This window comes from Microcaecilia unicolor, chromosome 5 (assembly GCF_901765095.1).
Source record: "Microcaecilia unicolor chromosome 5, aMicUni1.1, whole genome shotgun sequence".
Lineage (NCBI taxonomy): Eukaryota > Metazoa > Chordata > Amphibia > Gymnophiona > Siphonopidae > Microcaecilia > Microcaecilia unicolor.
In genome coordinates this window covers 107,002,995-107,021,297 of record NC_044035.1, presented here as the reverse complement: position 1 = coordinate 107,021,297, position 18,303 = coordinate 107,002,995, and the positions used below count along the sequence as shown (strand labels likewise).

The window sequence follows — 18,303 nt, the reverse complement described above, 5'->3', positions numbered from 1 at the left end:
TGTAAGATGAATGTCAAAGATGACCCCAACAATTTTTAAAGTAGGCCTCAAATTTGAATTTTGTTGGGAAAGTCTGTCAGTCACAAATTTTAATTCAAATTGGTGACCGAAGGATTTTCTACTAAAATTCAAATTTGACAACTGAACTTTCCCACCAAAATTCAACTATGTGACCAACAGACTTTTCCACCTCAGTTTCCCTCAGAAATCCCCTTCCTTTCTGAGAAAATTGTCCACCTCAAACCTCAGCCAATCAGGTTTGAGAACCCACTATTTTTAATAGAAACTGCATATCTCACAGCATACCCTTAAGGAAGCCACAGCATGATGGCTGACAAGTTGATTGTACTTACTCAGATGCAGCAAGACCCAGACAACCGCAACAATCATGAATCCAGCAGTGGAAGCCAAAGAGAATATTTCTCCTTGCTACCTTAGATCGTGCACCATTGTCTTTGAATGTGTTTTTCTATGGAAAATGTTACATTTCTATATTGATTGAAATCTGCCAAATATGTTATTGTTGTATCATATCCTCCTTTTTCCTCTTTTTTTTTTCCAGAGAGTAGATTTTGAATGTTTAAGCCTCTCTTTATAGAGTCTGGGTATCACAGTCCATGTATCATTTTAGTAGCTCTTTTCAGAACTGCTTCCATCCTAATATAGGGGGTCTTGTACTAAAATGGGTTAAGTAGTTATGGGGTTATTATATAAGGAGCTAGGTAGGTTTAGGTGCCATCATCTACGTTTGCAGCAGTTAGGCGCCTGACAATTTCCAATAAAGCGCACACTTCAATAGTTGGAACACCTATGACCACCCGTGCCTTTTCCATAGAAACACCCCCTTTACAGTTATGGCTACAAACCTCAGGCACCAAATTATAGAAGAAAGCCTAAGTGTACTTTGGTACCTTGCTGCCATTTCACCCTGCCCCCCATTTTGGCACTTAACTTCCATTTGGGTGCCAAAAGATACCCCCCCCCCCCCCCCCGTACCCTGGGACTCTCAACAACTCTACACCGCTTGGCCACCACCTTTCTGATAGTGAGCAAAATAACATTGGCCTCAGCATGGAAGAGCCCACATGTGCCACCAGTAATAAAGGTGGTTCATAAAATGGAGTATCTGTACCAGATGACAAAACTTACAGCGATACGGAATGGTCAAATAACCCAATTTTTTAAACTCTGGGATAAATATAGAGAATGGAGAGCCCAATCAGGGATTGACCTAGAAGCTCCATGGCTGGTGGTCCCACTGCTGTAAATGCAGACTGTGCGGAATTTTCCCCACATGAAGGACTACTGAATCTGAACTATTTATGGCCATGTAATTCTTGTCTTGAGCAACAGGGGTGGGGGAGGTTATAGGGGAGGGAAGGGAGGGTCACAACTGATGATGTTGTATGTTTAATTTCGTATTATGTTTTACTGATGTTAATATAAAAAAATTTCTCAATAAAAATATTGGAAAAAACAAAAGATACCCCCTTAGTCCTCACCTCCCCATCATATATTGCTCCTTTGTATTTCAGCAGCCCAAATGCATGATTTTGCACTGAAATTTTCATTGCCAAAATTCCTTAGGCATTCTTCAACCATTCTGTTTCCTCTGTCAACAGTGTTCAATTCAATTGCAGATCTTAGCATCGCCTCTAAAAAGACAAAAGGACCTGTTTGCTAAAGTGCGGTAAGCACTTACCATGTGATTTAGCATGTGGTAATTGTTAGTGCATGACCATAGAGGAGAGAGGTTGGTGTGTGTGTTTCCACATGCTAATTCACACAGGAACTGCTTGTGTGGGAAATGGAGTCTGACAAGTGACTGACCTCTGGTGGTAGTCTTGCAGTATTATCACTAGGATTCAAGCTGCCAAATAAGGTGTATGCACCTGAAGCATTTGTATTTAATAGAATCAGTAAAAACTTATTTTCCTAAATGCTTCTCATCCTATCCACCTCTTCTAGCAGCGTTATTACATTCTTTCTTCAAGATATTATCATCTAGCAGTGTTGAAAAGAGGTATTCCAGCAGCTGGGGCATGCCTCAGAAATGTGCAAATTTGTACATGTTAACTGTTAGTGCATGAGCATGGTAACTGATATCACGCTGGCATGACAGCAGGGTTAATTGCATACCAAGTTAAGGGGCAGGAACTGGCTGGGTGATATGCAGAGAACGGTGGTGGACTGCACATTACAGTTAATGCATGATAGTTCATATGGGTGCTCATACCACTACCTCAAGAGGAGGCAGGAAGTGCATCGTCATTAATTGAGAATAATCATAACATGCTGTAAAGAACTTTTCTGTGTTGTAACTGCAGATATCATGTTGAGCATATCCTGACCTTTACCACACAGCCTTTCCACTTACCACACATCAACCCCCTAATTGTATAACAGTTGCCAAAAATTATGTGTATAATTTAATTGAATATTGAGCTAATTAGCACCAATAATTGGATTTTTAAGCAATTATTGCCACTAATTAGAAGTAATTGGCATTTTCACACATAAATTTAGGTACAGAACCCATGCCTAAAAGTTACATGTGATCTGAAAAAGGAGGCGCAGAAATGGGAGGGTCATGAGTGTAATGGGGGCATTCCTAAAATTAATGTGTGCTGTTATAGAATAATGGAGATACGTACTATCTAATGTAGGTGTGTACATTTGCACCAGGTTTCAGTTGGTGCAAATGGGCACACCTAAAGTTAGGCTCGCTTCCCGGGCATAAGCACTATTCTGTAAACCACGCCTAACTTTAAGCAAAGCTTATAGAATTATTTTTGGTGCCATATATAGAATCTAGCCCCATTTGTTGCTGTTAAAGCATGGTAAGTGCAAAAACTTACTATACTTAGTAAAAGGGTCTCCATGTAGTTAAAAATCAGAGATTATGCATGTAGAATGGCTGACTCTTTCTAAATAGACTATCAATGGTCTAATTGAGAATGTGTAATTTAACTTGTTTAACACAAGTTTCATGTAGACAACAAAGTGTATGGCATAATTACTCATAGCATAAGAACTTTTTCTTGTCAATAAGTGTACACAAATAACAATGCTAACTTTTTACAGTTTGATATCAAGGATATTGTACGGCAAATGAGAGAGCAGCGCTATGGCATGATTCAAACCAAGGTAAATGTAAGCAATCATTTCATCTTTTAAATAAACTAGTGTTCATTTGCACAACATTAATTATTTTTATAGAAGTGATTCATTGTGAAATATATTTAGTTTTCATTATAAAGTGCTTGGCTTAGTACTGAAAAATCTATAAGTGGAATATCTATTTTTGTCAGTGGACTGACATGTGACATTTCACAGACATTTGTAGATTTTTTATTTTTTAATAGTAGTACTAAATATGGTAGTTTTTGCTTACTGCAGTTTTACTGAAAAAAGCAAGCAAACATGATGTTGCTTCATAATGAGAATACAACTGTTTGTAGCAAGCTTTCAACTATAAGATAGTAAGATAGTAACATAGTAGATGACGGCAGAAAAAGACCTGCACGGTCCATCCAGTCTGCCCAACAAGATAAACTCATATGTGCTACTTTTTGTGTATACCTTACCTTGATTTGTACCTGTCCTTTTCAGGGCACAGACTGTAGAAGTCTGCCCAGCACTAGCCCCGCCTCCCAACCACCAGTCCCACCTCCCACCACCAGCTCTGGCACAGACCGTATAAGTCTGCCCAGCACCATCCCCGCCTCCCGCCACTGGCTCTGCCACCCAATCTCGGCTAAGCTCCTTAGGATCCATTCCTTCTGAACAGGATTCCTTTATGTTTATCCCACGCATGTTTGAATTCTGTTACCGTTTTCATTTACACCACCTCCCGCGGGAGGGCATTCCAAGCATCCACTACTCTCTCTGTGAAAAAATACTTCCTGACATTTTTCTTGAGTCTGCCCCCCTTCAATCTCATTTCATGTCCTCTTGTTCTACCGCCTTCGCATCTCTGGAAAAGGTTCATTTGCGGATTAATACCTTTCAAATATTTGCCCATTTTAGATAGGTCATGGAGAGAGCAATTGAAATGATTAGGTTGGGATGTGAAGAATTTCTCCAATGTTTTACAAAAGCTCTGCTAAACATGGAGTCTTTTGTAAAGTACTGTACCTAGCAAGATGTGCAAACATATATGTCCATTTGCTGGCCCATCCAGGAGAAGCATCAATTTTAGAAAGATGCACATGGAAAGAAGAGCATCCTGCTTCCCCCAAAAGTACGTGGCAGTAGTATTTTAAAATTACTGCTCCTGACATCCACACAACCTCTGACCCATGATCCCCCAATCAGTCAAGGACCCCACTCCCTTGGTCCCCTCTTGCACTAGTCAAGACAGCCCCCTCCCTCACATGCCAGTCAAGCATCCCTTCAAATCCCACCAAATTAGTCAAGATCTCCCCCTGAACCCTTAAACCCTAGTTCCCACCACTGGTTTTAGGGGTTTAGGAGTGGGAGAGAAAGGGGTTAAGCTGGCCTTTGTACCTGCCTTTCAAGTTGCAACTTGTATGTGTCTGCAGGTTTAAAATTTGCCATTGAAACATTTTTGAATACATGTGTATGCCCCTTTTAAAATAGGGAATATACATTTCTATTTTGGGCCTATCCAAACCACAACTTATCTATGCCCCAAGCATGCTCCCTTGAAATCCCTGCATGGTATGGATCTCCACTGGAAAATAGTATTTTACATAAATTATTACATGCAGCTGATCTATATGTGTAGGCGACACTATTTATTTACATTTGGAGATGCTTCTAAAGTAACCCCATAGGGTCAGTGGCCTTTTCATCCAAGTCACATGGGTCTGGTCTTGAGTATCATCTCAATGATAATTTTATTTGGAGAAAATTTAATGTCCTTATTTTTGTCTTAAATGAATCCCCCAGACTGTCCAAGCAACAAAAATATTTTTTCATGCAGGGATTCTTCCCTGAGGAGATAGAATCTCTATTGGGCCTGCCAAAACCTCTGCTAGCCCCCCAAATTAATAAACTGGTAGCTTGAATGGTGAATCCCAAAGAAAATCTTTAGTTGAGGTATCAAGAAGGTAGCATATATTCCAGACAATTATTCAATATGAGGGTAATTCTAGAAAAATAGATGCTAAGGTTTATGCACGTGTTACGCATGTAAATGTTTAGAAAACTAGTGTATATTTGTGTATTTGGCAGCATGCCACCTAAAAACTATTCTGCAAATATCCACTTAACTTATATAGCACATATTTGCAAGAGAGCGTATACAGCAGCAAAGCATAGGCGGGCCTTCCACTTGTGCACATAACTTACTGAATACCGGAAGTTTCAAAGGGGCCTTTTTACAAAGCATCAGTAAGCCCATCGTGGACTTACCACACGCTAACTCGGGACTACTGCTGGCCCAACGATGCTGCTGGCGGTAGTTCTGGCTCGAGCGAGTGCCATTTCCGACATGCTAGAAACATTTTTTTATAGTGCGGTACTAACCCGGCGGTGATCGGGCATCGTTGTACGCTGCCTGGTTACCACTGGGTTACCGCGGGAGCCCTTACCACCACTTCAGTGGGTGCCAGTAAGAGCTCGTCATCTCATGGCCATGTGGTAAGAGTTATCGTGCCGCATGGCCATTTTTTTGAGGGGGAGGGGGGATGGCTTTTTACCTACTGCGGTAAAAAGGGCCCTGGTGTGTGAGAAAAATTCCACATACAAATGTAGATACGCATCCAATTTGTGCACACAACTTAATTGATTAATGAGCCAATCAGCACCAATAATTGGGCGATAACAAGCAATTATTGGCACTAATTGGCAATAATTTGAATTTACATGTGCATCGTTTTAGGCATATTCTATAAAGAGGTGATTGTAAATTCTATTTTATCCAAAAAAGGGGGCATGACCATGGGAGGGGCATGGGTGGGTTTGGGGTGTTTCTAAAATGTATGCGTGTTGTTATAGAATTAGTGGAATCTGCACCTAATTTACACGTGGGGATTTTCACCAGGTTTTCATTGGTGTAAATGTTTGCACCTAAATGTAGTCACAGTTCCCAGTGCTAAGCACTATTCTATAAACCAGCCTAACTATAAGTGTGGTTTATAGAATAGCACTAAGAGCTATTTGTTGGTGCCAATTTTGTAGGCACCATTTATACAATCTAGTCTAAAATGTACTGAAAATTGGATTGCATATAACTCAAAAAGGGGTGTGGCCATGGGAGAGGTATGGGCGAGTCAGGGGCATTCACAAAAGATGCGTGCAGTGTTACAGAATAGCAGGGATCCGTGCCCAACTTTTGCACCAGGATTTAAACTAGGTTTCAGCTGGCATAAGGCCTTTGCCCAAAGTTGAGCACCAAATTTGATTCTCAACGCTATTCTATAAAGCATGCACATCCCGAAGCCCCTTTCTGGAATAGTGTTGAGCGCTAAATTTTTGATACCATGTATAGAATCTGGCCTTAAAGGTATAATTAATGGTGCATACTGTGCAGGTGGGTGTTCATGTGGCTGGAGTTTGGGCAGGGCTTGGGCAGGATGTGCATTTATATGAGTGCATTATAAAATACTATAATGAACACGTGCTCTTAAGCAAACTAGGTGTGAGCATTTACAGCTCTATGTCAAGTATAAGTGATTGCACCTAAGATATAGGTCCAGACAACACTGAAAGCGAATTAACTGGCCGGGAACAGCTGACGACTGGTTAACTCATTTCTCAGCAGATAACCGGTTATTTTCAGTGGCATTTAACCGGTTATCGTTGCTGAAAATGCCTGGTTAGCACCAAAAAAAAAGCCAGCGATGTTGGTGGCATTCCGGCATGAGCAGTTAAATCCTGATATTCGTAACTAGCCGGTGCTGAAAAATCCAGATATTCAATGCCAGTTGCCGGAAATGGCCTGGTATTGAGTAAATGGTTTGAACACCAGCGGAGGGCAGTCAAAGCACTGCCTGCTACCAGCTGAATATCAGGGGGAGGTGTGTTTTTGACATATGACACTAATATTCTCAAACCTACCAATTACTTTCTTGGGTCATTTCCTACACTCACACTGGGAAGCCAAGGACTCCTGCTCAGCAGCCATTCCCTCCATCGGTAGGGGGAGATGTGTTAATAAGATGTCATCGCCTGCTGCCATGGGACCAGTCTCATGATCAGAGCTGCAAAATCTCACAGCTTGTATTCCGAGATTGGTGCTGTGGCAGCAGAAGATGATGTTTTATTAAGGCGTCTCCTGCAGATGAGGGGGAGGTGGTTTGTTGGTGCAATGGCTGCAGAATTGATATGTGGGTGGGACCAGGAGGTGGAGTGGGTACAGAATTGGGAGCACGTCCTAAAATCTCCCTCTCAAATATTGGGCCCCCTTGGCAGCTCTGTATTCTATAAAGAAAAGTAGGGGCCTACTTTTCCTTATAACAGTGAGTCTCAGTGAATATTCATGAGATTGATTTGCATACACTGCCTCCTTTGTTATGGAAATCTCTCTCATGCAAATCCATTGTAGATAGCCTGAAAACCGACTGGCTGGGGTTCCCCAAGGACAACTTTGGGAACTCTTCTCTTATAGAATAGATCCAAATAGGTGTATTCTTGGCTCTAAAAATAGATGCCCCTTTATATAATTACTCTGTAAGTACAAAGCCTCCAGGTTTGAAACCAACAATTGTTCTCCTCTGAGACTGTGTTCAGCAGCAAGTATTTTAAGATGCAATACTAGGAATAGAATGCATTTAACATTAACTTAATATAATTTTTTGATTGAACGTCTTTTTTTGTTTGTTTTAATATGCAGGATCAGTATGAATTTTGCTATAAAGCAGTGCTTGAAGTTCTGCAAAACATTGCAGGAAGGGATGCTGGTCACTGGCAATAAGAGAAACCCGTCACATAGGAGATCAGCCATTAAATGCTGTCGGAAGCGAGAAGTGTGGTCCATGCTGGACATTAATACACGGTGCTCAGCTAATTATTCAGAAGCTTCTCAAAACAACAACATGCCACCTGGTTAGAAAATTCAGCACTGGCAAATGCCTGAATTTAGCAGATATGGAGGGACGTTTTCAATAAAACGTCTAAGTCAGATTTTGGACATTTTGCTACAACCATTTAAAAACTGAGTGGTGAACACAGCCATTTTGGAACCTGAAAAACATCTATCTTTTTGGCTCGCAAATTGCCTTTTTCTTAGACATTTGTGCTCAGTGCATTATTTTTTTTGGGACTATTTTGGAAAATAAAACATCCAAGAGAAAAACTCCCAAAAAAACAGCCATTGGGATGTCATAGGGTCATCATTCTTAGTAGAATGGCCACATAGACATCCCAGCTGAGTAGTGGGGCAGCATATGGAGCACTGTAGTGGACTTACCATAAAAGGCCCCAGGTACACATCTTACCATAGCCCTCGTATACTGTATGGTGAGTCCTCCAGGTGCAGAGAAATACCTATTGTACCTCACTGTACACCACTACAATAGCTCAAGATTGCTGGTGTCACCTATATGTACGTACAATCGGTATTTAGTGTTTTTTTGGAGGGCTCACACGTTCCACCACAAGTGTACAAGAGTGGGATATGGGCCTGAGTCCACTGCACTGAGCATGAGGCTACTCCTGGGACCTGCTTGCTGCTCTAATATGAGTGGCCATCATATGTGAAGGTGTTATAGAGCCTGGTATATGCTGTCACTGTCACATCATAGGGGGTCAGTGACCACTAGGGGAGTAAAGGTGGGGAGTTATGCTTTAATCCCTCCATTGGCCAATTAGGGCACCTTTTGGTCAACTAGTTGTGATTGAAACAGATCTAATTTTGGCGCTAGACGTGTTCATTTTGTTTCATTATTGCAGAAAAATGTCTATCTTTTAGGGCCGCCCATGTCCTACCCAAAACATGCCCGCTTGAAATTTGGACAAACTGTGGAGCAAAATGTCTAAAATTAGGGTGTTGGAAATCGCAACTTGGATGTTTTTGAGAGAAAAACATCCTTCTGCCACCTTGTGACATTTTTTGGACATTTGTTTATTTGTTTGTTTTGGCAATAATTCCCAATGTGAATACCTCAAAATCAGTATTTACCTTGACGCATAACAGAAAACATCCAGGACAAAAAACAATAAGAAGAAAAAGACTAGGCATACAAGATTCCTGATCACAAGAGCCTAAGAGTAAAAATAATTAGGGTTGTGCATTTATTAATGTACATTGTTAGTGCATCTTAAACAACGTAATACTGTACATTAACTTATGAATTAATGCTGTTAACATGCATTAAAAGTTTTTACCATGCACTTAATTTATGGTGCTGAAATGGAACTTAGCTGGTGTTCATTACCACTCATTAGCATTATACATTACTAAATTTGATGACATCTTACATGTGGAACTCATTCAAGTCTGGTTTTAATTGACCTTTTTACAGCCATTTGATATACCAGTCACTGTAGTTTAATAAAGACAAATATTCATTCATAAATAATGCTTCTTTGTGAAACAATAAAAGATTTGAATTTATTATTTATAATCCACCCTTACCTAGAGTGAGGTACAACATACACATATAAAAAATGCATAAATCATACAAAACATTAACATTACGTTAAAGTTCAAATTTTAACCCACGCTATAGTTCAGATAACCAAAATATCCAAAGCATAGTCTTATACTTGACCAGCAGTGGCATAAAAAGCCAGACACATCAAAGGTGCCTTCAGTTTTGGATTTTGGATTTTGTTCACACCTTTTCAGTTGATGCTTAAAGATAACCAAATGGGTCTTATGTTTCAATCCAGCTGGCAGCAGGTTCCATTCAAAAGGCCCAGCAATACACAAAACTCCTAGTTATTTCCAGATGAAATTGATTCACAGCAGGGATAACCAAATTGCCAGCATTCATTGAGGGTAACTGTCTCTGTGGGATATATAACGTTGAATAGCATTCCTCACATACACAGAAGTATCATGAATACTTCCCCAGAGTGCAAAAATTTTTTTTAAATTATATATAGAGAGAATTGTAGAAAATGCATTGTAAGCATATATGGAAAACCCAAACCCAGAACTACTTGGTAATATTTCAAATTGTCTGGTTACTGTAGATAACTCAACCTCAATACTCCACAGTAAAATGTTTGCCAGCACCAGCATCAGGCTCACAAGTCTATAGTTTCCTGAACCACCCCTAGAACCCCTTTTAAAAAACTGATGTTCTATTAACCACCCTCCAGTCCTCAAGTATCATGGCTGTTGTGAATGATAGATTACTAGTAACTGGTCATCAATTTCATATTCGAGCTCTTTCAGGATTCTGGGGAGAATGCCATCTGGTCATAGTGATTTGTTGCTCTTGAGTTTTTCCAAATTTGATTATTTCTTTTAGACTTACAGCAAGATTGCAGGGTGGTAGACTTACAGTAGGAGTAACATCAGGGAATACAATTTTATTGAGAGTATAGTAGATGCATTGAATCAGTAGCTTAGCTAGACCTAACATTTTTTGAGGGTGCCCAGACTTAACATGGGGAGGGCACTAGGCATATAGGTGTGAGTAGTGCTTGGTATACTCCTAAACAATGCCTTAGAGTGCACTTGATGATGCATTTCTAAGTAAACACTGCCCAACAGCTGTCCTGCATCAACATAAACCTCACACACACTCATGGAAACTTTAGAAACAATGACAGTTTAAAATAGTCACATTATCCCATAACTTAAACTCTTCCAGCCATTATAGTAGATTTACTACTATTATTACTACTTATCATTTCTATAGTGCTACTAGACGCACATAGCATAATCCCTGCTCAAAAGAGCTAATCAGGACAGACAGGACAAATAAGGGTTATGGGAATTAGTAAGGTGGGAAGGATAAAACATACAAGAGTATTGTGCAAGTGAATAGGGATTAGGGGTTAAAAGTAGCATCAAAAAGGTGGGCTTCTAGATTTGAAGACGTCCAGAGATGGAGCTGGACGTACTGGCTCAGGAAGTGTATTCCAGACATACGGTGCAGCAAAATAAAAGGAATGGAGTCTGGAGTTAGCGGTGGGGGAGAAGGGTACAGAAAAGAGAGATTACCCAATGAACGGAGTTCCCGGGGAGGAGTGTAGGGAGAGATAAGAGTGCAGAGTGAATGGACTTGTAAGTCAACAAGAGGAGTTAGAACTGTATGCGGACATAGATAGGGAGCCAATGAAATGACTTGAGGAGAGGGCTAATTTGAGCATAGCGACACTGGTGGAATGTAAGTCATGCAGCAGAATTTTGAACAGATTGAACGGGAGAAAGATGGCTTAGTGGAAGACCTGTGAGAAGCAAGTTGAAATAGTCTAAGCGACAGGTGATAAGAGTGTGGATAAGGGTTTTGATAGTGTGCTCAAAAAGGAAAGGGCTAATTTTGGTGATATTATAGAGAAAGAAATGACAGGTTTTAGCAGTCTGTTGGATATGTGTAGAGAAAGAGAGGAGTCAAAGATAACCCCAAGGTTACGAGCTGATGAGACAGGGAGGATGAGAGTGTTACCCACAGATATAGAGAATGGGGGAAGAGGAGAGGTGGGTTTAGTTTCAGATGGTGATGAGACATCGAGGCAGCAATGTCAGACAGGCAGGCTGATACTTGGGCCTGGATTCCTGCTGACATTTCAGGTGTGAAGAGGTAGATCTGGGAGTCATCAGCATAAAGGTGATACTGAAAACCAGTGAATCTGGTCAACGTCTCAACACACATCACAGTATCCTGCAAAATAATTACTACAATGGTACATATCCTTCAACTTGCTTTTTTGGACATTTATAACAAATATAAACACCTTATTAACCTGTATTAATAAAACACAGTCACCACAGCCCGGACCCTGCCCTGCTCAATCTCTGCTCTTTCACAGTCTGGAAGTTTTTCTCTTTTACCATCAGAGTTCAGTGGCTCGGAAATTCACAAGGCCCCTTTGTAATCCATCAGCCCATGGGACGGGCTATATTGTAATCCACAGCCAGGGTAATCTCGCTCAGCCTCTTAGCGTTCACAGTCTGGAGGGTTATCCCTCTTAGCTGTCCCACGACTTGGGATCCCTCAGTATTTCCCGGATTCCACCACCCCTCAGCCTCAAACTCCCTCTGAAACAATCCCTCCCTTTCCCTTCCCCCCGTCTTCCCCTTCTCTCTTGCTTCCTCAGTTTTCCGTATGAGGGAGAAGGTTCTGTTGCAAACCCCCAATTCAAACAGTTCACTTTTATCACAGCACAAACCCTAAGAATCTCTCTTCCGTTTCAACCTTCTCTTCACCTACCCACATACTAACAGGCCAGGGGAATGTAAGGGTCCCACCTTTTCACTGTCAGCACCAACTGCTGACAACCACCCACACTACCCAGGTTGAAACATTCATTCCTCAATCTCTCCTCTGATGCACCACCTTTTCCCTCCCTGCATTAAGCCAGAGAACCAGGCTGCCATCTGCCCTCTTAATTCTCTACCTTTAGCTTTAGCAAGAGCAGAGATATCCATGGGCTCCTCTTCCAGGCTCTCCTCTCTCTCTCTATCCACTACCTCTTGATTGCCAATCCATGGGTTCTTCTACACTCCTCCCTCCTAGCTGCTCTTCATTACCCTTATTGAACTTGCTCAGAGTCTCCTCCTTCCCCTTAGTCTTCTGGGACTGGTAGTGTGAATCACTCTTACCTGCTCTACCCTGTGTCTCCCCCAGGGGCTGCCAGGAATTGTAGTCCCTGGTTCTACTTTGTGTCTCCCTCAGGGGCTGCTGGGAATTGTAGTCTTTGGCTTTCCCTATTGCATCTGGGAAAGGTGACCAGCTGTTTTCCCTAGCACGCTGGATCCTTGGGGACTGGAATCTATGGCGCCCACCCCTGCGGGAGGACTCCAGCCACCCCAAAGGAGCATTTATCTCTCTTTCCCTAGCAATTACCCCCTCCACGTCTTCGTACTCTTCGCAAGACCTAACCCCCTCCTCTCATATCCCTCCCCAGTACCCTCATTCCTTTTCAATGCCTCTCATCCTCTCTCCATTATTCCAGGTCATTCACACACTGTCTCAACGTTTCCCCACACTTCATCCCCTCACTCCTAGCCCCCATTTCACACCCTCATTCATTTCCCATCCCATCAATATACACCACTTGTACCTACCAGTTGTCAAATACTATCCCCTCAAAATTCTCACTCCATATCTCCCATCCAAAATTCCCTGCTCTGCTCCCAACCCTCTCTCACTCAATCACCAATTCCCAGTCATCTGCTCTATTTTCCTACCCCCGTCCTAGTCATCTGCTGTTCTCCCTCCCACCAGTCCCATCCATCTTCTTCTTTGTTCATCTTCTCCCTCCCCAACCCCTAGTTCCATATATCTTCTACTGTGTTCCCTTTTTCTCCCCTTCCCCAAAGTGCCATCTATCTTGTTTCCCTTTTCCCCTCTCCCCCAGTCCCATCCACCTTCTAGTCTGTTCTCCTTCTCCCCATCCCAGCCATCTTTTACTCTGTTCCCATCTCTCCCCCCCCCCCCCCCCCCGCAAGTCCCATGCATCTTCTGCTCTTTCCAGGGTCTCCTGATTGTTTTATATTTCTTCTCTGTCCATATCCCTCAATGCCCTTCTCTCTTCCTGTGTTCAGCTTCCCCCTTCTCTTCTTTATCTTCTGCATCTCCCACCTCAGAGCTAGCATCTCTCCTATGTCCCCTCCCTATAGAGCAGATCTCCCCCTCCCCATCCAGTCTCTTACTCTTTTCCCTGTGCTCACTACCCCCCCCCCCCCCTCATCCTAGCATATCTCTCTCTCCCTCTCTCTGGGTCTATCTTCTCTCTCTCTCTCTCTCTCTTTCCTTCTGTGGGTCCATCTTCTCCAACCCCCTTATTTGATCTCTCTCTTGCCACTCCCACCCCCCACGATCTGGTATTTCTTCTATCTTCTCTCCCCACCCCATCCGGCATGAGTGCATCATCCAGCTCTCTCTATCTCTCTCTCTCTCCCTGCCCCCTCACAGAAGCATCATCCATCTCTATCTCCCTCTCCCCAGACGCCCCACCTCAGTTGCATCATCCTTTTTTCAGACCTCTGTTCATAGGTGCATCATCCATCTGCATCTCTCTCTTTCTATCCCCCCCCCCCCCCCCCCCACGGGTGCATGATCCATCTCTATCTCTCCCCCATCTCTCTCTTTCCCTCCCTTGGACCTCCCCCCCGTGGGTGTATCATCTCTCTTTCTCTCCCCCCTTTGACCTCCCCCTCCCATGGGTGCATAATCCATATCTCTCTCCCTCAGACGCCCCCCCTGCACAGCCCAATATCTGTCTCCATTCCCTCCACCCACCCATGGCCTGGCATCTTCCTTTTCTCTTCCTGCCCTCCCGTGCTGATGTCTTACAATCTTCCAGCAGCACCGTAGATCAAGGCAGCTTCATTGCTTGCTGGCCCCAGAAGTTCCCTCTGCATTGTCCACAGGAATAGAAAGATGTGCAGAGCAAAGACTTCTAGGGTCAGCTGGTGACAAGGCTGCCTTGATTTGTGATGCTGCATGAAGGTCAGAGGACTGCTGAGAGATATCGGACCCTGAAGGGGTGAAGAGAAGGGAGGAGGGAAGAGGTGGGAGTGGAAGGGATAGAGATTCCAGGATGCCTGTATACCCAACTTGGGGGGGCCTAAGCTATGATTGGGGGGTCTGGGCCCCCAAGGCCCCCCATAACTATGCCCCTGCATTGAATACTCTCCCAGTGGAGATGGCAGAGACAAAAACAGTGACAGAATTAAAAAAAATACATGGGATAAACACAGAGGATCCCTATATAGGAAGAGCATGGCATAAAAGTAAAACTTAAATAATCTTTAAACAGGGCATATAGCGGTGTAACCTGTACCAGTTGGCAGGTACAACTCTGGCCACCTTGTTAGGCACACTAGATGGGCCAAACAGGTCTTTATCTGGTTTAATTAATATGTTAATTGTTCTGAATCATTGCCATCAAAGACGTTTTTATTTATTTATTTATTTATGACATTTATATCCCACAATATTCCCGCTCATGGGCAGGCTCAATGTGGCGTACAATAATTAATAAGCAAACAATAGTACAAAGTACAGTGGACAAGGTCACAGAAGAGAGAAAGAATAAAGAAAGGAGGGAGAGAAAGAGAGGGGAGGAGATAAGTTTTCACAGAGGGAGCCACAGACTAAAAGGGTATGGCACCTGTAGGGGTCTTAGTGTATGCACTGCCAAAAAGGAAGGTCTTGAGCCGCTTCTTAAAGGTCGGGTGATCTGAAGTGAATTTGACCTCTCGAGGCAACCCGTTCTACAATTGAGTGCTGAGATAAGGGAAAGATGAACCATAGATGGTCTTATATTTGAGGCCATGAGGAGCAGGGTAGTGGAGGTTGAGGTACGAGCGGGCCGACCTTCGGGAGTTCCTGGGCGGCAGGTTAATGAGAGTGTCCATGTAGGAAGGGGCATCACCATAGATGATTTTGTGCACCAATGCGCAGGTTTTGAAGGCGATGCATTCCTTCACAGGAAGCCAGTGTAGCTGCTCATGTAACGGTCTCGAACTGTCAAATCTAGATTTGCTGAAGATAAGACGAGCTGCTGTATTCTGAGCTGTTGCAATTTTTTTAGGAGCATACTTGTGCATCCCCCGTAGATGCTATTGCAGCAATTAAGACGGCTAATCACCAGGGACTGGACAAGGCTGCTGAAAACATCTCGAGGGATGTATGGCTTGATACGCTTAAGCCTCCAGAGAGAGTAGAACATTTGCTTGACAGTTGAGTTCACATGCTGCTCTAATGACAAAGATCTGTCAAGCAGAACTCCCAAGATTTTTAGGGATGTCGAGATAGGCAAGACAAGCTCTGGAGTAATCAATGTAGGGGGCCAGAGTTTGTTATAGGGAGAGGAGAGAATCAAGCAGTGCGTTTTCTCGGCGTTGAGCTTGAATCTAAAAGTGTTGGCCCAGTCAAGCATGGTGTTAAAGCCTTGACTTATCCGACTGGTAATTTCATTGAGGTCTTTCTCAAAAGGGAGGAAGATCGTGATGTCATCTGTGTAGATAAACGGGTTCAGTCCCAGTTTGGAGAGAGCCATTGCCAGGGGGATTAACATCATATTGAAGAGGGTAGGTGATAGTGAGGAGCCCTGTGGCACACCACAGTCAGCTTTCCAGTGGGACGAGAAGGCGGAGTTGGCATGTACTTGGTATGAACCCAATATTCTCAGTGAAGACCAAAGAAAAGAAATCATTTACTTTTGCTGCTATTGCCTTATTCTTCAGAGCACCCCTTCAACCCTTTTGAGCATCCAACTGACTCCTTTATGGGTTATTTGATTCTAATATACTTGAAAATGTTTTTAGCATTAGTTCTTGCCTCTATAGCAAGATTCTTTTCAAAGTTTCTCTTGGTCTGCCTTTTTGTTATTTTGCATCTAATTTGTATTTAACATTCTCATCCTTATTTTTGTTATTAGGGTTTGCTTTCCATTTTCTAAAAGATGCTCTTTTGACTTCCACCACCCTTTTCACCTTACTGTTAAACCATGCTGGCTGTTGTTTATTCTGAAAATACTCCTTTTGATCTTGAGCAAGTCAATTGACCCTCCATTGCCTGAGGGACAACTTAGATTGTAATTCCTTTTGGTAAGTGACCTGAACACATAGCACTAAATTCTATATATGGCACCTAAAAAAATGAGCGCCAACCCCCCCCCCCCCCCCCCCCGGCTCGGTGCAATTCAATAAACTGTGCTTAAAGTTAGGCAAGGTTTATAGAATAGCGCTTACACCTGGGAACCGTGACTACATTTAGGTGCAGCCATTTATACCAATGGAAATGTGATGCAAATGCTCATGCCTAATTTAGTCCTGGATCCAACCTTATTCTGTTGGAGGAGTAGCCTAGCGATTAGTGCAGTGGACTTTGATCCTGGGGAACTGAGTTCAATTCCCACTGCAGCTCCTTGTGACTCTGGGCAAGTCACTTAATCCTCCATTGCCCCTGGTACAAAATAAGTACCTGAATATATGTAAACCACTTTGAATGTAGTTGCAAAAAAACCTCAGAAAGGCGATATATCAAGTCCCATTTCCCATTATGTGCATAATTGAAAGGAACAGCCCTGATCTGCCCATGAACCTCCCACTTCTGCACCCCCGTTTTGACATGTGCCTAAATTTACATGTGTACATTTTAATTAATTCTAACTAGTGCCAATAATTGCTTGTTGAAAAGTCAATTATCTGCACTAATTAGCTCATTATTAAATTAAGTTGCATGACCAAATTTGCCCATGCAATTTTTAGCGCTTTTGATAGAATTTGGGTGATAACGCCATAAACTGGTTTAGAAAGGCGATTAAACAATTCTAAAATCCAAATTAAAAACTGTGAGAAGAGGCTTGAGATATTAACAAAAATATGTTTGTTAGCTGCCAGAACTTGAGTTGTATTATTTTATTCTTCATTACATACATACATTTTCAATAGATTTCCATAATACCATCACAATCACACTCACATCCCTTTTTCTGTATTTATAGAAAGTGTTCAGTGTTGGGCTCTGCTGTCTGCCACGCTGCCTGGTTCCTTTCTTTCATCTTACACAATCTGGTATATTCCTGTAAGGCACAGGAAAAGGGTCCAATCAGTTTATAAAATTGCTGAAGTACTGTTACATTTCTTAGGGGGCCTCTCACCAAACTGAGGGGCCCTTTTACTAAAGGGTTGGCTTGCGGCAATGAACTTGCTGCACACCAATCCGGAATTACCGCCGGGCTACCGCAGGAGTCCGGCGGTAGTTCTTACCCCCAGCGCACACAATTTCTGGTGCTACAACAATATTTTTGTAGTGCTGGGGTTAGTGCGGGAGCCCTTACCACCACCTCAATGGGTGGCAGTAAGTGCTGCCCCCAAAATGGCCATGCGGTAAGTGGTTCACTTACCGCACGGCCATTTCTTTTTTTTAAAAAAAAGAGACAGCCTTTTACCTGCTGCGGTAAAAGGGGGCCTCAGCACATCACAAACACTCGCTGATTGTAGCGCAGGTCCCCTTTTACCGCAGCTTAGTGAAAGGACCACTAAGGTAAGAAGTGGCCCTAGTTCATTCTTACACAGTTTCATTCCACATGTTAAGTCCATTTTTGCCACTGGAGTAAAATGGCCGATTTTTCAATTTTGCCTATTAATGGCCACACACTAATTTTCAAACAAAAAAACAGCACCACGGGCCTTTAAAATGGAACAAAGTTCTTTAATGAATGAGCCTTGACCCGACACGGGCCGTGTTTCGGTGACTAGCA

General features: G+C 42.7%; 1 protein-coding gene across 6 annotated transcripts in view; it reads left to right on the top strand.

The window, feature by feature from the left end:
* The window catches only part of FRMPD2 (FERM and PDZ domain containing 2), a 194,276-nt gene extending 185,852 nt beyond the window's left edge, over positions 1-8,424 (top strand). For all 6 annotated transcript variants that reach the window (XM_030203157.1, XM_030203158.1, XM_030203162.1 and 3 more), the window contains 2 exons: positions 3,085-3,147; positions 7,802-8,424. In XM_030203157.1, coding sequence (XP_030059017.1) covers positions 3,085-3,147; positions 7,802-7,882 — 144 coding nt within the window. In that variant the 3' untranslated portion in view covers positions 7,883-8,424. The remainder of the gene's footprint in view (positions 1-3,084; positions 3,148-7,801) is intronic.
* The last annotated feature ends 9,879 nt before the right edge of the window (positions 8,425-18,303 follow it).